Raw genomic sequence first — 23610 nt, 5'->3', positions numbered from 1 at the left:
AAGATGTGTTCATTAACAAAGCCCAAATCTTTATGCTTCAATTAAATTATGGCAGACTCAATACCCTTTTAAATTGCTGGTGCAAAAGGAATATAACACAATCAAGAGTAGGGTTAAGATGATATGTACTAAGGAAATTTTTTTGTTTTATATAGAAATAGATCTTAATGTATGAAAATAATGAAGGTAAAACAAACAATTTATTTCTGTGAAAAATAATAAATAATATAGTAAAGTTACTATATTGAAAGTAATGACCATATATACTTAAATTCAATAAATGTCACTCAGACTTCATTTAATAGGTGACTAGAAAAAGATTGCACTTGAATTAGAGTGGTCAGCATAATGCTTGAAGGAGAGAGTGGTAGTGAAATGCTATTTTGTTCTTTTGTTTTTTGTTTCTTTTAATAATATTTTTTATTTAAACACCTTGGTTACAAACATGATTGTGGTTGTGTTTCAGTCATATAAGAGGACACCACCCATCACCAGTGCTATATTCCCACCACCAATGTCCCAAATGCTATTTTGAAGACACAGAAATGTTTTTGAATTCAGATTATAAGGTGCTGAACTTTTAAATCCCTGTAAGTGCTCAAATAAATAGCAAAACCATCTGTGGTATAGATATGTAGTATTGAGGATTCCATGAATATTAGTCTATTTTCTGTAGTATTCATTGTCTTTTCTTTGAAGTTTTTTCAGAATGGCATCTTTTCTCTTCATTACAGGGAATATAGCTTAATTTCATATGATAATAGCTCTAAGTAATAGAGAATTCTCTATTTCGAGCTCCCAAACATTTTTGTTTGTTGGTTTTTGGGCCACACCCTGTGTCATTTAGTGGTTACTTTTGGCTCTGAGCTCAGAAATTGCTCCAACAGGCTTGGGGATTATGGGATTCTGAGGATTAAACCCAGTACATCCCGGATCAGCAGCATGCAAGGCAAAAGCCCTACCACCGTGCTATCACTCTAACACCCCAAACTTATTTTGAAAACGTCCACATAACTAATTCTGAAAATATCCAAATAATGTTTCCAAGTATTATGACTTTAGTAACTCTTTTTCCAGGCAAACAGAAATAAAGATCTCTATATTTGCAATTTCTTCTATTAATAGGATCAGTCCAAGTGTTTATTTTAATTTTTTTTTTGGTTTTTTGTTTGTTTGGGGGCCACACCTGGCAGCACTTGGATTACTTCTGGCTCTGTGCTCAGAAATTGCTCTGGCAAAGCTCGGGAAACCATATAGGATCAAACCCAGGTTCATCCTGGGTTGGCCGTGTGCAAGGCAAATACCTTACCACTGTGTTATATCTCCAGCTATTTTAATTTTTTAAAAGAAGTTAACAAATTCTACACATGAAAGTATTATTACAAGCATTCCAAGTTGTCAATTTATGACCCAATTTTTTTACACATAGTAAAGTTTTATTATAAATTAATGGAACAAGTATTTTCCCACATACATGAGATTCTCACTGAGGCTATTGAAAACACATTTTCAGGAGGAGTATGAATTAGAGTATGTGATAGAGCTGTCTTCAATATACAATTTACAGGCCATCTAGATAAATATGCAGGAAAAGGGAGAATTAGATAAGGAGGTAGAAAAAAGGCCATCCCAAATTAGATAAGGAGGTAGAAAAAAAGGCCATCCTGATTCTTGTCACACTATTATTTCCCCAACAGAAATATTATTTCTCAACAGTACAAATGAGTACAAATGTATACAAGGACAGATTTAAATATGAATATTTAATTCTCTAATTTGATACTATAAAGCAAAAAAACTCAGATGAGACTGAGGATAAAGGATTATAATTAACAAGTAAAGTGGGGGTTTGGGGAGAATAGTGTCCTGTAGATCATGAGCTTACCTTCCTTACTTGATTTGTCAACTTGAAATGCAGCCTAAGCCTTGAATTTGCAGACAAAAGGCAATTTCAAATCACAGTTATAATCTTTCCATTTCAGAAAACCTAGAGAGACAGAAAAGCTTGCATGCCTTGTGGATTAGATGAATCTAAAATGCTTTCTTTATCCCAGATTCAGGCTAAATTCAAACCAATGTTGCAATTCCTAAATCAGTGATTTATGAGAAGTTCTATTCATGAATCAAATAAAATTAATTCAGCAGGAGCTTGTTTTCTATTTCTTACCTGAGCTTTTGGTCACACTGCCACAGAAACCAGAGTCTGAGATGGTAGGGGTGTTTAGCTCCCAGGCAAGGTAGTTCATGGCATCAGTGCTACTCCATTCCCATCCTGCACCACTAGCCTCACGGCCCTATGGCATGGAAATGAAGCCAGATGAGTCCAAGGTCTATCATAGTCTTGCATAAATATCCCACTGAAATTCCAAATAACCTCCTCAGCATCAAAAAATGTCATGTGCTTTTTCAGATACTTTATTAGAGTTGATCTCTGGTAAATTCCAGACTCCTTGCTACCATTCATCAAATTCTCATAATGACCACTGGAATGTCTCAGGTTAACCCATCAATGGGTAAATAATTGGAATATTATTTGTAGCTACTTGCTGAAACTCAAAAACAATGTTTTTATATAGGAGAAAAATAAATCACTCTTCATTTATGAGTTAATCAGCAAAGTACATAAAATCTATAATGCCATTGTACTGAATTACAAACTCTACCCTGTGGATTGAATAGTCTTAATGAGATAAGATTCAGTTTTTAAGCTAGTCCAAAAAACCTTCATATAACTAAATTCTTGAGCTGGAAAAGAGGAATGATTCCCCCCCCAAAAAATTTATCTATACTGGGCATATGTAAATAAATATGCATTTACTTCAAAGGCAAAGGAATTTTAATGATCTATTAGATATGCAGAGTGTCCCAGCTGGCTATGTTCCTTGTAAGTTAACAGAGAAAAAAAAAATCAAATAACAAACCTCAGTGGGGTCATGAAGCCCAATCCAGACATCATAGTAGTTGTCCAAAGTGCTGTTTATCAGGGAGCTCAGGAAGGATGCTTCAGACCAAGTGAGTACAGATACAAGGTGTCCTAATGGCTGCTTTTGGCAAGCTATCTATTTAGGAAGGAAATAAATGGAGATATTTTAACAAGTAAAAGGAGTAATGTTTAAGGGAAGCAAATTCCAGGAAATAGACGCTTCCCTTTCACCTAATAAAGTTTTCCTGAACCCCTTAGTTGCTTACATTTGCATCCATCCAGGTAGATGGTCTGCTATATAAGATATAGCAGTTGGAGGAATAAGCCACTGAATCTTTTGGACAAAATGATGATGTAAAGGTTTGTGCTTTCTCCAAATGTTCACCTAAAATGACAAAATTAAGAAAAGAAATATGATCAAAGGAAGAGTTATATTTGGGGGAGTGATATAATTAGGGAATATCTGTGATACCAGAGTTTTGGTAAGTAACAGAGGAATCTAGATAGACAACTCACTGTGTTATTCATTGTAACTATTTTAAGTATCTTGGAACATTTCTACTGATATTTTTTTTTACATTTTTGCTTTTAAAAAGAAAGGAAAAAACTTTCCTAACACTTTAATGTCCCTTGCTACCATTTTGACTCTCTCTACAAGTTCATAATATCTTCCTCCTTCCATTAAGTTTTCCTGATAATTAAATCTTTTCTGTCAAAACTACAATCATAGAGATTATTGACAACATCTCATTTCATCATTAATGAGAGTTATAAGAATTAAAGAAGAATTATATCACCCATTACTAATTACCAAAAGGAAGGGTGAGATAGAGGGATGTCAAGTGTTTCATTATGTAAGGATGCACCTCATCTTTGACACCTGGATAATTTGGAATTGTAGCTCTCTTCTTTAAATATTCACAGGGAGCCCTCTTTGAATGGTAGAGAAGTCTTACCTAGGAATGGAGTTCGAAGCACCATAGCAGAGGCAAGCATCCAAGACAAGGTGGTGAGGACTACAAAGTACAGCATCCTTAAGACTCTAAGAGAAAATCAAGAGCATGAAATTAGGTAAATAGATAAGGAAGTTAGAAACGCTCTATTCTTCCTCTTGTTTTTTTTTTTCCTTTGTGTAGTTCCCTCTTTATAAATTGATACTGGTGACATCTATCCATTTTGCTGAAAAGAATTGGAACATCAGTGCACACACACCACTGAGAGTTGGGTTTAGTTTTCTGGTTACAGGGATCTTTATACTCCCAGAGTTATGTGAGGTAAAATCCCTGTGTCATGGTGTCATCTTCTCAGCTAAGGAAAATATGTCTTATAGAACATTTAATGGTTTGTTAGGCCAGAAAAGATTAGACTTCAATAAATGTTTCTAAGACAGATGTATTGAAAAGTGCAATAGGAATGTACACCTAGGTGTCATAGGATAAGTTGGTATGATTTCAAAATGTTCATTCCATGGGAAATAATTCTTCTTGCCAAATATTTAGAATTGTCACATATTATAACATTTTAATGATGAATTTAATTATAAAACTGAGTTAGAAGAACGGGAGCTTGAAGATATTCCTTAGATCAGACACTAACGACCTCTTGGGGCACTCATATTTTTTGTACCCTCAAGAAATAAACTTTCAATCCACTGCCTTACTGCCATGTATTGGAACTAAAATATTTCAATAGATTCAGTATGAGTATATAAAAACTGAGACCTCTGTTTAATAGTAAAAGAGCATTATTCTAACTCCCAAACAATAATTCTGATATAAGGTATATGCATCAATTTAAGAATGAATAGCTAGAAATTATAACAAAATGTATTTTAAATAATATATATTCTAATAATATCATAATATCAAACCTTCCAAAAGTAAATAGCAATTGTGTACAAATTATAGCACAAGTAAATCTTTAAATGTATGGAATTAGGTAGCTTGCCTGATGAGTTCAAAATATAAATTATAGTAAAATAAAATGTACAAAACAATAACCAAGGTGATATTTCACATCAACTCTAACATTTGTTCTTATTCTTGATAAGGCCATCTATGCATTATTTATCTGTTTTTGTGTTTATATACCCATTATTTAAATTTGAAGTTTTGTAAAATTTGTGTTATCCTTTATATAAATAGCACGTTGGCTATAATTCTTTGTCCCCTAAATAAATACAAAAAAGTGAGTTATTTAAAATCTATAGAAAAATACAATGAAAATAAAAATGAAAATGAAATGAAAATGAATAAAAGACAATGAAAATGAAAGAGCACATGGGTCAAATATATGATGCCCTCAGCTTCAATATGAACATCTCAATTTTCCCTGAATACCACCTGATATGTCACTGAGGCCCATGTATACCATCATTACTAAAAAACCTACCACAGGACTGGAAAATGATGCCAGACTACATCAGATAATAATAAGGAGTGTCTCCTGGCTAACCTAGGAATACTGAGTGTGGTCCCTATATTAAAATACATATGCTTAAAGACACTATTGAATCACAATGGAAAACTAATTACCTATTACCAGGTAGCTCCTATACCATCATGTGGCTACTTTTCAACAGAAACTATCCAGAACATCAGTTTATGTCACAATCAATATATTCAATGTTCTAAGTAAAATAGAATTTTAGCAAAGAATATTCTACCCTGTCATTTGCCATTTAGAATATAATAGATAATAAATAGTTTTAGGGTAAAATATTACTTTCAAAGACTTGAAGTAACTCAACACCTCAAAATAACTAGTAGTTCTGATTTGATCTCTGGAACCATATATGTCTCCTGAGATTAGGTGGAATAGTACACCAAAAATAGAATTATCCACCTCAACAATATTTTGAATGTCATGTTCATAATTTATGAAATATAGTAACTAGAAATGATAGGTACAGAGGAGATTCTGTTTCTAATCTGAGCACTGTGAAAGGCTACAAGAGTAGCATGAGTCTGGAATAGTTAAAGTATATTTCCAACAGATAGTTTAGCATATTGTCTAATGCTATTTGTTAATGTTACTACTTGTCTTCCATTTATCTTCAATGGATAGATGATCAGTGGCCAACTGATTTTCAGTGGACACCGGAGATACTCTTTGCATGATCCCTTAGTAGAAACACGAGATCTCAAATTATGGCATTTGATCTGTTCATTGTGATGCTAAACTTGAGCTATTCTCTTGGAAGCACTTTTTAAATCATAGCTGGTAAAATTCAAGTTGCTAGTAATGTCAATGGACTCCTTTACAATAAAATGTATTCATTGACCAAATGTGGTCAAACAGTTTACTAGCTTCTGAACTAAAATATGTCAGTAATATAAGAAAAATTATCTCCTCTCTTCACTTAGCATTTCCTCAGCATACAGCAACAAAAAACTAGAAAAGTGAATGGAAATAGCAATATGAGGCCAAAGACTAAATTATAAAACATAATCACATTTTGGGGGGATCATATTTTTCAATATACATGTAAAGAGATTTATTTCAACTTTTCTAGATCACATGATTAGCAAAATATACCTCTGAATCACTCATACAAAATATTTCCTGAAAGTCATTTTGTACCATCTGGCAAGAAGTATATCTAAGACAGATATGATCCCCTGACCCTTTTTCTATCTCTCTGCCCCAATAATTTATTAGTTTTGAAAATGATAGAGCCAATTATAGTTTCAGCAAACAATGGAGATATGATGACAATAAAGCTCTATTGAATTTTATATCTAAAAGTTATAACATTATCATGAAAATTACCATTAAAAGAAGAACAAAACTGTCAGCATATTTACAAAGATAAAATTTCCTATATATCTTTCTAATTAGCATATTGCTTAATGGCAGTGCAATTAAATCCGAACAATATATTCTGAATGTGATAACCTAATTAAAATGTATGAGGACATTTTTAAATTCTAATGTGTCTCTACCATAGCAAGCATTCTCAATAAAATTAAAATTGTAGATAGAAATAAAATAAAATGTCATAAATGATGAAGATGCTCTGACTACATTTCAGATGTCTTAATCTTCCTTTTAATAGTAAATCTTTCATTTATTTATATACTTATTTTTTTTGTGATATAGCCAACAAAATTTAGGACTTACTCTTGATTCTGTGATCCTAGATAATTCATGGCAATGTTCAGTAAATCCTAAGGGGTTCCAGGGGTGAAACACTGGTCAGCTACCTTCAAGGCAACTGCCCAACCCAGACTAGTATTTTTCTAGCCTTCGCCCTAGTGTGGCAATATTACTTGCACTATCTTCCCTGGTACCTTTGTATATGTTTGTTTAAAACTTGGTTTTAATCTAAAATAAAGATTGCTTTTTTATTTTTTAATTTTTATTATGTTATTTATTTAAACACCTTGATTACATACATGATTGTGTTGTTTGGGTTTCAGTCATGTAAAGAACACCACCCATCACCAGTGCAACATTCCCATCACCAATGTCCCAAGTCTCCCTGCTCCCCACCCAACCTTCACCTGTACTCTAGACAGGCTTTCTATTTCCTTCATACATTCTCATTATTAGGATAGTTTGAAATGTAGCTATTTCTCTAACGAAACTCATCTCTGTTTGTGGTGAGCTTCATGAGGTAAGCTGTAACTTTCAGCCCTTCTCTCTTTTGTGTCTGAAAATTGTTATTGCAAGAATGTCTTTCATTTTTCCTAAAACCCATAGATGAGTGAGACAATTCTGCATTTTTCTTTCTCTCTCTCTGACTTATTTCACTCAGCAAAATAGAGTCCATGTACATCCATGTATAGGAAAATTTCATGACTTCATCTATCCTGATAGCTGCATAATAGTCCATTGTGTATATGTACCACAGTTTCTTTAGCCATTCGTCTGTTGAAGGGTATCTTGGTTGTTTCCAGAGTCTTGCTATGGTAAATAGTGCTGCAATGAATATAGGTGTAAGGAAAGGGTTTTTGTATTGTATTTTTGTGTTCCTAGGGTATATTCCTAGGAGTGGTATAGCTGGATCATATGGGAGCTCGATTTCCAGTTTTTGGAGGAATCTCCATATTGCTTTCCATAAAGGTTGAACTAGGCGGCATTCCCACCAGCAGTGGTTAAGAGTTCCTTTCTCTCCACATCCCTGCCAACACTGCTTGTTCTCATTCTTTGTGATGTGTGCCAATCTCTGGGGTGTTAGATGGTACCTCATAGTTGTTTTGATTTACATCTCCCTGATGATTAGTGATGTGGAACATTTTTTCATGTGTCTTTTAACCATTTGTATTTCTTCATTGTCAAAGTGTTTGTCCATTTCTTATCCTCATTTTTTGATGGGATTAGATGTTTTTTCTTGTAAAGTTCTGTCAGTGCCTTGTATATTTTGGAGATTAGCCCCTTATCTGATGGGTATTGGATGAATAGTTTCTCCCACTCAGTGGGTGGCTCTTGTATCCTGGGCACTATTTCCTTTGAGGAGCAGAAACTTCTTAGCTTAATATATTCCAATCTGTTAATCTCTGCTTTCACTTGTTTGGAGAGTGCAGTTTCCTCCTTGAAGATGCCTGTAGTCTCAATGTTCTGGAGTGCTTTGCCTATGTGTTGTTCTATCTATCTTATGGTTTTGGGTCTGATATTGAGGTCTTTAATTCATTTGGATTTTACCTTCATACATGAGGTTAACTGGGGATCTAAGTTCAATTTTTTGCAAGTGACTAGCCATTTATGCCAACACCACTTGTTGAAGAGGCTTACTTGTAAACTTGGGCAGGATTGGCTCGGGATAGCCTGAGCTATCTCTCCTTACTCCTCCACCCAGGGAGAACAGTTCTGGCAGGCAGCTTTGAATACAAGGTAGAAGATGTCAGACTACATATGTTTCACCCTCATCCTGATTTGGATTTTTTTGTGCAGTGACTCTGCTTCACACTCACTCACCCAGGATTAGAAATACTGTGGAGGTGGGGGAGTAATTTTACAGTAAATAAAAATTAATTCAATAAGTAAGTGGATAATGCATTCATGTGAGAGAGTAGTAAAAATTATAAAATAAAAAATCACAAATAGAGAAGCAAACTAATCAATACAAGAGAAAATATATCAAACTAATTAGTAATCAATGCATTTGAATTCAAACTAGACTTAATATGTTTAATGATTGACAGGAAATAATGTTTGAATTTATAAAACTGATAAAATTTTTGTTAGCATTGAATTCTTCATAGTTTTGTCTGAGTTTATGCAAATTGTTTGGAAAAATACTATTCTGTTGAATTAAATAATTAAAGATGGAGCTGGAAAGAGGTGGATGGATGGAGGGATCTTTCTCTGCAGTCCCAGGCCACGTGGCTCCGCAATCCCCATTCAGCTGGCGGATCCCAGGTTTAGGTGAACGGTGGAATCAGACTCATCCAGAGACAGGCATCAGGAAGCATCAACTTTATTCATGCCCTATTCACCACATGTGTGGCCCATATCATAACCTTTTAAGCAATTGCTATTCTTAGGTAGCCCTGCATCTTAACTCCTTTCTGCCATCTTCCCTTTGACCTCCATGCTGGCCAAAGACCAAAAGAAACTAATCCCTTGAGTCAAAGGCCTTATCTACCTTTGCCAAGACCCCTCCCAGGAAATGCAGGTAAGGTCAAGTTACCTGGAGGGATGAGGCTTCACTAGTCTACCTTGAAAGTGATTACATTGGGCCTGGAGAGATAGCACAGCGGCTTTTGCCTTGCAAGCAGCCGGTCCAGGACCAAAGGTGGTTGGTTCGAATCCCGGTGTCCCATATGGTCCCCCGTGCCTGCCAGGAGCTAAGCTATTTCTGAGCAGACAGCCAGGAGTAACCCCTGAGCACTGCTGGGTGTGACCCAAAAAACAAAAACAAAAACAAAAAAAGAGATTACATTGCTAGATATAAACTACTTGCATATAATTCACATAATTCACTCGCTCAAAGAACCAGTATAAAGTGGCAAAAATACTTATTTCTGCTATTAGGAAACAAAATAAATATGATATTTAAATAAGTAATGAAATAAACAGTAGTAAAAACAAGAGAATAAAATTATGGAGCATCATTAATATTTATCATTACAGATATAATGCTGAACTTTCAAACAAAAAATAAAATAATATGCATTCCTATTCTTTTGTAAAGATAAAACTTAAAAATAAAAATGAGTAGAAATTATACATTTGTAATTATTGGCTGCCACAGAAAGCTGATCATTTTTAAAAACTACTTATTAATAATAAATGAGTGACAAAGAGATAGTAGAGTGTTGAGACAAGTATCCTGAATATAGCTATCCCCATTCTATTTCCCAATATTACATAAACTCCTGAGCATCACCAGTTGCAATTCAAAAATCTCTCTGAAAACCTCCAAATAGCATCACATCCTTAGGTCTTTACAGTGAATCAACAATCCTGTTAATCAATTATATAGGAGATGGGCCCTATGATTATATGGGTTATCCTGATCATCATAGAAGTTGTTAGGGCCTTCAGAGTACATCCTCTGGTGCTAGAGGAAAACATATGAATGGAACTCTCCTGATAAAATTACCCTGATGGAACAGGGTTAACAGTATGTAAAGCATAAGCTAAACCTTTCCTCTAGCTCTGCAGTTTCTCCCTGCTCTTTGTAATCATGTTCTTTTTTGATTTGTAAACTGATTCTATCTCCATACCGAATAGGTTCTCTAAGAAATAGAAAATTAAATTATAGCTAGACCATAGTTAAATAATAAGTTAGAGTGAAAAAAGGAGGATGTACAGACATATTCATATAAAAAAGTTTTCTACAGGGGCCAGAGAGATAGAATGGAGTTAGCATGTTTGCCTTACATCCAGGATGGTGGTTCAAATCCCGGCACCCCATATGGTCCCCCGTGCCTTCTGGGGACAATTTCTGAGTACAGAGCCAGGGGTTACCCCTGAGCGCTTCTGGGTGTGACCCAAAAACAACAACAAGAAAAAATGAATTCAACAGACCAGTGACAATCAGAGCTAACTAACTGCTTTGTCTAAGAACAGAGCTAACTGGAATTAATTTACACTTGAATTTGAATGTTCATACTAGGCTTACAAGAATGGGTGCTGTTGAAATGCTATTTTGCAGAAAGCTGTTAATTTTTTCAATATAAAAACCTCTGTTGAACTCATAAATAATTTAAGCCTGTAAATAAATGGCAAATCATACATCTTGTGGTGATGTTAGGAACTAATATTTATAATTAACTGTAAGCTAAATGTTGATGTAGAATATGGTGTGCCTCTTGCCTAGATATAAAATTGCTCTGCTTGCTTAAAGAAGTTAATTGCTGTAAACCTGGCTTTGCTGTGAACCTAAGTGCAGCCATGACAGGCTGCAGTTTAAAGTATAAAGACTAGGCTTAGAAGAGCAGCCAGTTCCTGGAACCAGACCCTATGGGGATATTTTAGGTACTTGGTCTCCTGGTCAGGTATCAGAGACTAAACAGCAGCTGACAGACAGAAAGATAACACCACACCCTGGATCTGGAGATGCCTGTTCACCTCTCACTGAGCTAAGCCCACCATAACTATTTGTCTGATGCTATATTTAAGCTACAACTAATCTTAGCCCAACTTCGTACTAATGACCTAAACTTAAAAAAAAAAAATCCAGGGCCGGGAAGGTGGCGCTAGAGGTAAGGTGTCTGCCTTACAAGCGCTAGCCAAGGAACGGACTGCGGTTCGATCCCACGGCGTCCCATATGGTCCCCCCAAGCCAGGGGCGATTTCTGAGCACATAGCCAGGAGTAACCCCTGAGTGTCAAACGGGTGTGGCCCAAAAACAAAACAACAACAACAAAAAAATCCACTACCTGAAGGCCAGAATCCCCTAGCCTGAGCCTTAGGCACCCATTAAATTTGAACCATTCTCGGGGTCCTTGTTTCTTAGATGTTGGGCACCAGCATGCTGGAATAAACTCCCTTGCATTTACATGACTGCCTTTCTCCTTTTTGTTCTTTTGGGTGGTGGATCCTGAGTTCTGGACTAAACAGCACTAGATTAACTTTCACACAGTGAATATATATATTTATATACATAAATATATATTCTATATATAAAATATATTTATTATATAACATATAATAAATATATGTAAACATATGTATTATATAAATATACATAATATATAATAAATATATATATAGTTTCTCTATTGTATATAATATAACTTATATACTTAATTGATTTAATTTAATAATTTTGTAATATATCAATTAATATGGTGGTGCTCAGGAGTTACTCCAGGCTCTGTGCTCAGAAATCGCTCCTGGCAGGTCTGAAAAGGAGGGGGAAGAAATCTTACACAGGCCCTGACTGGAACTCCATTTCCAGCTGGAGGAGTCTGCAGGCAGACCATCTGACAGTACCTGAGTACCTGAAGCATATGATCATTCAGAACACTGAAACACTGTGAACCACAGACTTATGTTACAGGACCAAATTCTCTTCCTCCTCCTCCTCCTCCTTCTCCTCCTCCTCCTCCTCCTCCTCCTCCTCCTCCTCCTCCTCCTCCTCCTCCTCCTCCTCCTCCTTCTTCTTCTTCTTCTTCTTCTTCTTCTTCTTCTTCTTCTTCTTCTTCTTCTTCTTCTTCTTCTTCTTCTTCTTCTTCTTCTTCTTCTTTTCTTCTTCTTCTCTTCCTCCTCCTTCTCCTTCTTCTCTTCCTCCTCCTCTTCCTTTCTTCTTCTGATTCTTCTTCCTGCTTCTTCTTCATTAATTCAATGTATGTCAAAGAAAACCCACACTGCTACTTTCTCTTAGAAAAGGAAAGTAGATACCTAAGATGCAGTGGACTATACTACATAGGGTAGCCACCTACATAGGTAGACCTCACTACCATATTGCTAATACTTGAGATGTGAGAACTATGTGTATCTTAAAATGCTCCAGCCATTATATAATCCTGAAACCCTCATTTACAAGGGCAATCCCATTACTGATGAAATGCCTAGAAACTAGAAAAACCTAACTCCAACACACTGGCCCAATCTCTTTTATTGCTATACTTAATTTTCTATTTAAATTTATTTTAGCTATAATTATTTTTTTTTCTACTCTTACCTTTTATTCTACCTTCCTCTCTTTCCTAAGCTATAGCTAAGCTAATTATTTCACTTAATTCAACCAGTCCTTAAGAGCTCAGACCCATCCTATTAGGGCCAGATCTCTAACAACAACTTAAGAATAGATCACTAATGTATGTCTTTATGTGGGCATTAGTACATAGACAGAGGACTCTCCTCTGAGTGCCAACCTAAATTGTAAACAATCCATGGTGAATATAATTCTCCTATATACTTTTCTTCTCCCCCCCCTCAGAAATCCTATTATCCCTTCACTCCCAAATCCCAACCTGATATTCCTCCTTATTAATGTTCTTTACCCTCAGTTCTTAACTCATTAGATATCAAGACCGATCTCCAGCCCCAATAGGCCATCACCCAGCTCCCAAATGAAAGAACACCTTCTTAGCTCCACATCTCGTCCCTCATCTCTTGAAAGAAACTACAGCCAATACTCCTGATGACTCATGCTCAGTGGCCTTCCTTCTCACCTCCCCTCAAAAGTGGACTGTTGTTTGATACTGGATTCTGTTGCACCCCACTCAGGAAGGGCACACATTAAAAGTGTTGCACTCCTGAAAAAGAATTATTTAGGCCCACTTAGAGCAGTCAAAATCAGTTGACCCTTTGCGTGGAGTGTTTGGCCATAATTTTAAAGTGGCTGTAACTATCTCTCTCTTTATTTTTGACCATTAGAGAAATCAGGCAGTAATTCTTTCTAACAAAGAAGCACAGTATCAAATCCCGCCAAAAGTCTCCCACTGACCAAGCTCTTGTGATCTTTGCTACTTTGGCGCCAAGATCATGTTTTTTCCCAAAACTTAGCTCATAGTAAACCAATTTTCAGTTTTCCCCCAAAACTCTAAAATATTTCTCTCTCTTCCCACTTCCCTGAAAATTACCTGTTTCCCCTGCTTATCCAAAACAAAGCTAACCCAACTTTTCAACTTCAGTATCGGTTCTTTAATGTGCAAATTTTATCCATGGTCTTTCATTCTGTTTCCCACCTTCTTTGATGTCAAAAATTACACCCTGCATTCCAAACCTCAACCTTAAAAGCTACCCAGCTCAAAAAATAAATTTGTCTTCGTCTTTCTAGACGCAAGTCCCCATGCATTCTGTGTGGACTCATTCATTTCATATTTCATAATTCATATTTCATATTAGCCTCTTCGTGCTCCCGTTTGACTTCCAGTGGGAAAATGAACTCACTTAGGTTATTGCTTAGGAACTTTTTATCTCATCAGGATAAAACAGTCCGCAGCAGGATTCAGCTCCAGAAGGACCCCTAGCACAAGATCTCTTCCCTAGCCCTTTCTGCCACAAATCAGTTCTCTAACTCAACTAGTCCAAGAGTGTGATGAAAATGTGATCTGGATTCCATTCCCAAGAAGAATATCTCAAAAGAAAATGGGGAAGCTTACATATTCTTTGTATGTTTAATACCTCCATGATACTACCTCTTAACCTGTTTACACCCAAATGTAAGGTAGTCTCCTACATCATTTTCCCTTATTTTTAATTCATTTTTATTTATTTCTTCCTTTATACATATATATATATATATATATATATATATATACATGTCTTGTTTTTGTTTTCTTCTCTTCCTTAACTTCACCTGTTTTGGTTCTGCTTGGTACAAAAACCTACGAGAAAAAGTCTTGCCTGCGATAGAAGCTCAGGTCAAAACCAGGGCACAGAGATGATGGAGCCTGATATTCTCACCCCCAAATGCAGTAGCAATATAATATGGCACAATTCCTTTGTGCAAAGTCATACTAAATAAGAGGAAATTTTACATATAGAAACAAGCTCTTTTCTACTAGGGATAAGAATTCATGGGGCTGGCGAGGTGGCGCTAGAGGTAAGGTGTCTGCCTTGCAAGTGCTAGCCAAGGAAGGACCACAGTTTGATCCCCTGGTTTCCCATATGGTCCCCCCAAGCCAGGGGCGATTTCTGAGTGCTTAGCCAGGAGTAACCCCTGAGCATCAAACAGGTGTGGCTGAAAACAAACAAACAAACGAAAGAAAGAACTCATACATTTTACAATACAGGGCACCTCCCACTTTGAATCTATGTCATTTGGACAAAATTTAGATGCCATGTGTTTAGAGAATTACCATCCAACCTCAATCCTTAGATCTCAGACATAGTTCTCAACAACAATCCCTCTGGGACATTCTTTTTTTTTTATTTTTTTTTATTTTTGGGTCACAACTGACGGTGCTCAGGGGTTACTCCTGGCTCTACGCTCATAAATCACCCCTGGCAGGCATAGGGGACCATATGGAATGCCGGGATTTGAACCAATGACCTTCTGCATGAAAGGCAAACACCTTACCTCCATGCTATCTCTCTGGTCCCTATGACATTCTTAATACAGGTCTGACACCCACATTCACCAATTTTGATATGACATCCTGATAATGAGAAAATGGCAACAATTTGATCTAAAAGCAGGTTGTCTTATCTCATCACCTATCGATAGGATGAAATCAGAAGGCATGTCATTCTTTGATCTGTGCAAAAACCAGGATCACTGACTACAGAACACTGATTGTGATACCATGACTGTGCAGAACTTATCCTAGGACCAATAAAAAAGACTCTAGCCTAGGCTTTGGCCTAGGATCTGTACAACCACCAAGATCTCTAATTCCACAGGTCTGACTGAGACAACTGCAACTGAGCAGAATTTCTGGAAACATAAAAAAGACTCTATCCTAGGCTTCATCCTAGGATTGGTGCAAACACCAAGACAACTAATTACAGAAGACTGATTAAAACAACAATTATGGAACAGAACTTCTAAAACCATAAAGAAAGACTCTATCCTAGGCTCCATCCTATGACCTGTGCAAATACCAAGATCTCTAGCTACAGAGGCCTGATTTTATCATCCACGATTGAGCAGAAAGTTTCCAGACACCACAAAAAGACCTAGGGGAAAGTAAAAGAGCATGTAAGAAAACTGTAGTGATATGACAGTATGCTTCAAGGGTGGTGAAAGCTTGTATCTCTTAGACCAAGGGAATTCCCTTTCTAATCTCCCCAATATTTACTGTGAATTTACAAAAGAGGGTAAAAAATGAAGCATAATTTTTTTCCTTTTTTTTTTTTTTTTTTGTTTTATTTCAAGCTCGTGATTATTGCTTGGTTGTTGTCTGTATTGGGGTGGTGTTTTTTTGATTTTTCTTTGTCATTGTAGTGTCTGTTTTGTTTTGTTATTTTTTGTTTGTTTACTTGTTTGTCTGTTTTTTTTCTTATTATTTTTATTTTTTCTTTTTGTGATGTTTTTCTTCTTTTCCACTCTCTCTCTCTTTTTTTTTTTTTTGTTTTTTTTGGGCCTCACCCAGCTGTGCTCAGGGGTTATTCCTGGCTGTCTGCTCAGAAATAGCTCCTGGCAGGCATGGGGGACCATATGGGACACCAGGATTCGAACCAAGCACCTTTGGTCCTGGATCAGATGCTTGCAAGGCAAACGCGCTGTGCTATCTCTCTGGGCCCATTTATCCACTCTCTTATCTTAAATTTATTTATAACCCTCGATGAACCACTCCTAGATATTTTTGTTTGTTTTTTTGCCTTTTTTTCTTGTTTGTTTTTCTTTTCTTTTTCTTTTCCCTTTCAAATTGAACCACACAACTTGACTCATTTTGATCTACCTCATAATCAGAGGGGGAAAAATGGATGGTATCAAGACCAAACAGCTATATGAACATTGAGTAGAAAAAAAATGATCAGTCTTCAACACCAAATCCAGATTGGTGTGGTGGTGTCCCACTCTCCTGGGCTGGGCCTAAGCCGCACTAGAGGAGGGAAGGACATTCCTGGTGAATGGGACCGATCTTCTAGCTCTGCCACCATTGTGCCGGCAGGGTTACCTGGGGCGACCAGGGCCTCTTAAAGAAGGCCTCCCAAGCCCATCCTCACTTTCCCCTTCTCTTCATTGGAGGGAGAGCGGCCCCTCGTCCACCCTGCAGGCTCTGCATGCATCTTGTTGTGAGCCGTACCACAGACTCCCCAACTTTTGAATATCCTAACCCCCTGTGGGGAAGCCTGACACTCCTCTGTGGAGGATCTAGCTATTCGAGAGGGTGCGTTAGGACTGTTTGTAGTTGGGGGTGCCATTTATATTCTTTTCTTTTCTTTTCTTTTCTTTTCTTTTCTTTTTTTTCTTTTTTCTTTTTTTCTTTTCTTTTCTTTTTTTTCTTTTCTTTTCTTTTCTGTTCTTTTCTTTTTTTTTCTTTTCTTTTTTTCTTTTCTTTTCTTTTCTGTTCTTTTCTTTTCTTTTCTTTTCTTCTCTCTCTGTCTCTCTCTCTGTCTCTGTCTCTCTCTCTCTCTCTCTCTCTCTCTCTCGTTTTTGGGTCACACATTCAGTGCTCAGGGGTTACTCCTGCTCTACGCTCAGAAATTGCTCCTGGCAGGCATAGGGGACCATATGGGATGCTGGGATTCAAACCGCCATCCTTCTGCATGGGAGGCAAACACCTTACCTCCATGCTATCTCTCTGGCCCCTATATATTTTTTATAATTTAAAAAAAAAACAAAAACAGAAAACCAACACCAAATCCAAAGCCAACGACAACAGAATTGATACTCATTCTACAACAAACTAGACACAGATGGAACCACTTATTCTGGTAGCCAGAATGGCAAAAGAGAGGGATATGGGATGCATGCTGGGAACAGGGTTAGAGGGAGGACAACACTGGTGGTGGGAATGCCCTGGGTTCAATGCCACTATGTACCTAAAATATTACTGTGAAAACTTTGTAATCCACTTTGGTCACCATAAAAATTATTAAAAGTAAAGTGCTTTAAAAAAAAATAAGAAATCGCTCCTGGCAGGCACAGGTGGTGGTAGGGGGACCACATGGATGCTGGGATTTGACTCACCTCCGGTCCTGGATCCTACTACTGTGCTATCTCTCCGGCCCCACAAGTGAGTATTTTAAGTAAACAAAAGCCTATAAAAGTCTCTTTTACTTAATGTATTTTAGTGTTAGAACTGAAAACATTATTAAGTTTCTTGAGGGAGGAGATGGAACACTTGATGCTAGAGTCCAGTCCAGGGCCTGAAGCTAGGGTGCTTCGAATTACAAGACAGACATGATAGAGAAAAACATGAGGTCAGGGGTTCCACACTTCTTGCACTGAACACCCGGACAACCCTCCATATAGGAAATTTATTATTCAGAAATAATTAAACATAGGAAGGAGGGTGAATAACAAACATTTCTAACTAATGCAAACTAAGCCTAAGGGAGGAGTTACATCTTTAAGGAAATGTGTGAACAAGAGGAAACTAAGGTAAAATCTTTGAAGATTGTCTTCCTCAGGGAGAAGTGGCATAAAAAAAATGTATACAGGAGTTCCACTCCAGGGCATTTCTTGCAGACTCAGGCATTTGGTAATTACATTAAGAGCTATCAGATCTTTATCTGCACCTCCCTTCAAACTATCAGCTATCTAGCTAATCTTGTTTATTTATTAGATATCTTTATATTCAACCATAAAATATACTGGTATTATAATGAAAGCCTAGTACCCAGCATCATTTTGTTCTATGGAATTTGGTTTGAATATTTTGTTGATAAATTTACATCAACAAATATCAAAATTGTTTTCTATAATATCTTATTCTAGCTTCTTTGTCTATGGCGAATTCAAACTGGATGTTTTTCTCACTATCAGAAGGTTCCTTCGGGATTTCAGACACTAATGCTATGAAAATGATAATTTTTCAAAGATTACTAATACTAAATTTGAAAATGACCATTCATTGTTTTCAAGCTTCTAAATCTAGCAACTCTTATTTCTGGTAAACAGAAAAAAAATGATGGTATTTGCAACTTCTTAACATGGCAGTATAGTTAGCTCCAAAGGATTAGTGTTAGTTTTCAAATTGTTTGCATATTCCTCGATTTCAGTGAAGTGCTAGATATCACTTTACAAGAAAACACTATTACTGGAAGAAGAAGTACTCAATTATTTATTGAGTTTTACCAATATTATAGTCAAAGACAATCAGAAATTACTAAAGAAAATATAATGTTCTAATGGCTTTCTTACTGCTGATTCCTACCAGGGATATTTATGTAGCAGTTTGGAGTATTGTACAATAGATTTTCAACAAAGCAGTCTTTCTGAGTATATAACTTGTGTATTGCATGAAAATGAGACCTTTGTAGTATATTAATCTGGAATAGCATTCATCTAGAAACTAAATTCAGGTGAAGAAAAGACTGCTATGCGTGTTCCAGAAAACTAGATGAGAATAGAGAGAACAAACAAGGTTTCCTGTGACACATAATTTAATTTATTGTTCAAGGGAGATAGTATACTGAGGTAGGGTGCTGTATACCAGGGTAGGGTGGAGTAGGAAGAGATAGCATATTGGGATAGGGTGATGTCCTTGCATGCACCCAACTCAGATTCTACCCCCCAGAATTGCATATTGACCCTTGAGCACTGTCAGGAGTAATTGTTGAGTATAGAGCTTTGAGTAACCTCTGAGAATAGCCAGGAATGTCCCCAAGACATATATATATATGTATATATATATACATATATATACATATATATATGACAAAACATAAATCTAACAGGATTTGAATCTAATATTTTATATTCTGTTTTATGTCAAGCACTAAATAAAGCTCAATTAAAGATGAAAAATGGGGATAGAATAATGATAATGAAAAATAGTCAGGGTATGGACTTGGTGGGAATATTTTTTCTAAACTTCATTTTGCTGCTATGTAATAATTTGCATACCATACATAGTTGAATTTCCTTAAAAAATTTTTCATTAATGAGTACTAGAGCCATATAAAAACTGATGGGTAGGTATATAATTAGTCATGTTTTGGGGCTTTAGGTGACGGTTCTAAGAAAATATGTAGAATTTCTTATACATAACTTTTAGTGCTATAAAAGAATAGATGCAAAAATCAAAGGATTATGGACAAAACATTTATTTTAATTCATGCCATAGAATTAATTAAATTACTGAAAAATATGGTAAGCCAGTAGAAATCAGAATGAGGTTTTAGATGGATCATGAAGAAAGGTTATTTGTCTTTAGTGTGATCTTAAGTCATGCACCATGTTCAGGATCAGAGGATTCTGAATTCAGAAACTACCATCTGGTTTAGTCCTTAAATTTGCAGACATAAGGTAACTCCTTTCTACAGTTAAAACCGACCCATTTTTCATAATCTGGAAAGACAGAAATTCTAAAGTTAGTTGGGCTGCTAGAGCTGCCACCCTAAAGATATTACAAATAGACAAAAATCATCCTTTCATCTGTATCAAGATCTGACTTTAGGAGAAGGCACTTCAAAGAGAACAAGAGTACTTAGCAAAAGAAAATACATTTGCATTTTCCACATCTCTAAGAATGTCCAAAGTTCAGACTCAGAAAGTAAACAAAAGGGGAATCAAGTGGATCTACAGATGTTAGCTCTAACTTTCTTACCTGAGAATGCTGAAAGGCTTCCACAGTAGCCTGGGTCTGTGCAGGGTGCGTTTTCATCCCAGGCTTGGTAATTCAGCACATCTCTGCTGCTCCATTCCCATCCACTATTACCAGGTTGTGAGCCCTATAGTATAAAAGAGGAAGGAAGAAAAAATGAGACTCAGTAAAACTTGGGGTGCTTTTTGAAATATCACTTCATTGGAATATTGAACACTTTAGAATCATAAATTGGACTTTTCTTCCTGATACTGCTGTGGAGGTGAACAATGTAAAACCATGAGTACCACTTTCTTTTGGTTAGTAAAATTCAGATAGAGTGGTACAAAGACAATTACAATACTGAGTGACTTATGCTATATGAAAATATATCTTTCTCAAGTTATAAAACTTTGTAATTTTTACTGGAGAAAAATTTTACCCTATTTGTTCAACAATAATTCACCACTATATAGGCATATATACAAATAATTAGGCAGATATATACAAATAATTAGGCAGATCACACACATAATTAAGACTTTCAGTGAAAGTTATATAAAATCTGAATAGAGGAGAGGCCAGATATGAAGAGTGAATAGAGAAAAAAACTGGCTAGAAGAGAGACTCAGCTAGACATGAGTGGCCTTCTACAAGCTCAAATCTTCAGATGGTCACAAGTCCTTATTCTCTTTTTTCTTTTTTTGTGGGGGAGGCACACCCAATGATGCTCAGGGGTTACTTCTGGCTATGCACTCAAAAATTGCTCCTGGCTTGGGAGGACCACATGGGACGCTGGGGGATGGAACCGTGGTCCATCCTAGGCTAACACGTGCAAGGCAGATTCCCTACCGCTTGAGCCACCACTTCCTTCAGCCCCTTTTTTTTCCTTTTTTTTTTAAATCTTTATTTTCGGGGCCGGTGAGGTGACGCTTGAGGTAAGGTATCTGCCTTGCAAGTGCTAGCCAAGGAAAGATCGCATCCGCAGTTCGATCCCCTGGCGTCCCATATAGTTCCCCCCCCACCAAACCAGGGGCAATTTCTGAGCGCTTACCCAGGAGTAACACCTGAGCGTCAAACGGGTGTGGCCTGAAAAAACAAAAACAAAAAAATCTTTATTTTCACCAAATTCAGTTTCTTTTACTTTCAGGCTTCCCAAGTATATTTCTTGGGCAGGCAAATGAGAGAGAATGACCAAGATAGAAAAGGAAACATGATAGATAAAACACAATAGATAGAAGAAAGATATGTCTTCACCTCTGTGGTGTCTTGGAGTCCAAGCCAGATGTTAGGTTCTTTGGTCCCACTGTTTTTTATAAGGGAAGCCACAAAGTATGCCTCAGATCCAGTGAGCACAGATACAAGGTGTCCTTGGCGCCGCTTCTGACAAGCCAACTGTGAGAAAAAAGTAACAGATTAATGAGAATATTGTAATTAAACTGAAGGGAGCTGAGTATGAATAGATATACTGCAAACTCCACAGTCCTTCTACAATGCAATCGATAAAAGATCTACCTTATTGGTACATATAAATTCCTTGAAGTCTCCAGTTACAAAGAGAACTACTCACTTCTGCATTAGGCCAGGATAGTTTTGACAAAAACAAGGCATAGCAGTAGGAACCATAGGCCACTGAGCCGGTAGGGCATCTGATTCTTGGAGCCACCTCTACCTTCTGCAGGTCTTCACCTGGGTTAAAATAATAAAGACAGTGACAGAGTGAAAAGAAAAGAATGTGAGCTGGGGTAGTAAAACAGCATTGAGATATATATAAAAAAATGCTTGGGACATAAAACACATGATAACCTGTCAATGTTTCCTGTCCTTTTATAATGTTTTCTACTTGATTCCAACTGACTAAATTAAATGCCATTGATTTTTCTTTCTTTTTACCATCACCTCCTTTTTCTTAGTCCAAGCAAACTTTTTTTTTACAAGGAACCACAATCTTTCTCTTTTCCCATAAGCATCACTGACCCTTACTATTTTTTGTTCCATGAATATGGAATCTATTGACAATTGAGCATATTATGGTAATACTTGAATCATTATGATGTCTCTTTGCAGCAAAAGAATAATTATTGTGTGGCATAAAACTCACTAATACCATATGCATCCACAGTTGCCTTCTCGTATTCCTTAATCTGAGTGGTCTGTGGATCCAGGAGTAGCTCTGTCTGCTTACCTTTCACTTGTGATAGGAGCATTAAACAGGAGAGCAGCTTCCAAGCAAAACTGGGAACAGCCATTGAAGACAGCATCTTCTCTCACTACTCAAGGCTTTCAGAGACCAAAGAAAAGTGTGGTCAGGGAGAAGGCAAGCAAAGGAACCATACTTCTGCCCCTTAATTTTCTTTTTCAAATAAAGAGAAATAATTTGACTTTAATTCTAGCTCCCTGTTGAATGACAGAAAAAAAAATAATTTTCTGAATTTGACTATTCATGAAGCTTCTCAGGTTACCCAGTGCTAAGTCTGAGAGTCTTGTGTGCTTGAAGGCATAATAGTCTTCTAGAGCTTCCCTCAAGTATGTGAGACAAAGTCCCAGCCATATCCTTCTCTCTCAGCTTCCACTTACCTTTCTTGCTGAGATCTGATAATTTGCCTGGTCTGAAAATATCAGGCTTTTATAAAACAACCTGAGGGAGGGGCACGAGAATGAATAACAAGAAAGTGGAATGATGACAGGGGATGCTGGGAAAGGTTAGGCTTGGATTCAAGTCTATTCCTGAAATGGGGAGGAGTCTTTCCTGCATAAGCTGGGAATTGCTACAGGTGCTGCCTCTTTCCAATAGCAGAAAATAGATGAAATGGGCAACCTAACTCCTTCATTTCCAGAGAGTTGCTGGATAAAATAGCCTGCCTTAGCGATTTACTACACTAAGGTTAGATAGGATCAGAGTACTAACAAGTGTTAATGCACCGAACTCGAAGGTAACTGACTAATTTTAGTTCTCAGGTACTCTATATGAACAGAGACCCCTAGAATATAATCATAAGCCCATTAAACACTACTGATTATGAGTACTGAATTAAAAAAAGAAAAACAAAGTGTCTTGTATTTTTCATTTAAAACGTTTTGAAAAATAGACAAGCAAATATCAGAAATACCCCAAATCATATCTATGTTTTTATTGCTTTTTAA

General features: G+C 36.6%; 1 protein-coding gene and 1 pseudogene across 3 annotated transcripts; both read right to left on the bottom strand.

The window, feature by feature from the left end:
- The window catches only part of LOC126024534 (small integral membrane protein 8-like), a 1114930-nt pseudogene that overhangs the window by 729729 nt on the left and 361591 nt on the right, over positions 1-23610 (bottom strand).
- Positions 1920-22727, bottom strand: LOC126024519 (regenerating islet-derived protein 3-gamma-like). 3 transcript variants are annotated; one of them, XM_049784952.1, is made up of 5 exons: positions 22652-22727; positions 22037-22155; positions 2922-3059; positions 2168-2294; positions 1920-1987 (listed from the first exon to the last, which is right to left on the bottom strand). In XM_049784952.1, exons 1-5 carry the CDS (start codon positions 22725-22727, stop codon positions 1920-1922), a joined length of 528 nt encoding a protein of 175 aa, XP_049640909.1. The 3 variants fall into 3 exon arrangements, with proteins under 3 accessions (XP_049640909.1, XP_049640911.1, XP_049640910.1); XM_049784953.1 differs by lacking the exons at positions 1920-1987; positions 2168-2294; positions 2922-3059 and adding exons at positions 20164-20231; positions 20491-20614; positions 21724-21861; XM_049784954.1 differs by lacking the exon at positions 2922-3059.

This window comes from Suncus etruscus, chromosome 12 (assembly GCF_024139225.1).
Source record: "Suncus etruscus isolate mSunEtr1 chromosome 12, mSunEtr1.pri.cur, whole genome shotgun sequence".
NCBI lineage: Eukaryota > Metazoa > Chordata > Mammalia > Eulipotyphla > Soricidae > Suncus > Suncus etruscus.
Note: the sequence above shows the minus strand (reverse complement) of the source record. Positions and strands in the feature narration are given on the sequence as shown.

Excerpts from the sequence above, each read along its gene's own strand:
- LOC126024519 (XM_049784952.1), bottom strand. The coding sequence starts at position 22,727 with ATGCTGTCTTCAATGGCTGTTCCCAGTTTTGCTTGGAAGCTGCTCTCC. Across the intron at positions 22,156-22,651 it reads GCTCCTATCACAAGTGAAAG|GTGAAGACCTGCAGAAGGTA; the intron begins GTAAGCAGACAG and ends ATTTTAACCCAG. Across the intron at positions 1,988-2,167 it reads CAGTGTGACCAAAAGCTCAG|GTTTTCTGAAATGGAAAGAT; the intron begins GTAAGAAATAGA and ends CTGTCTCTCTAG.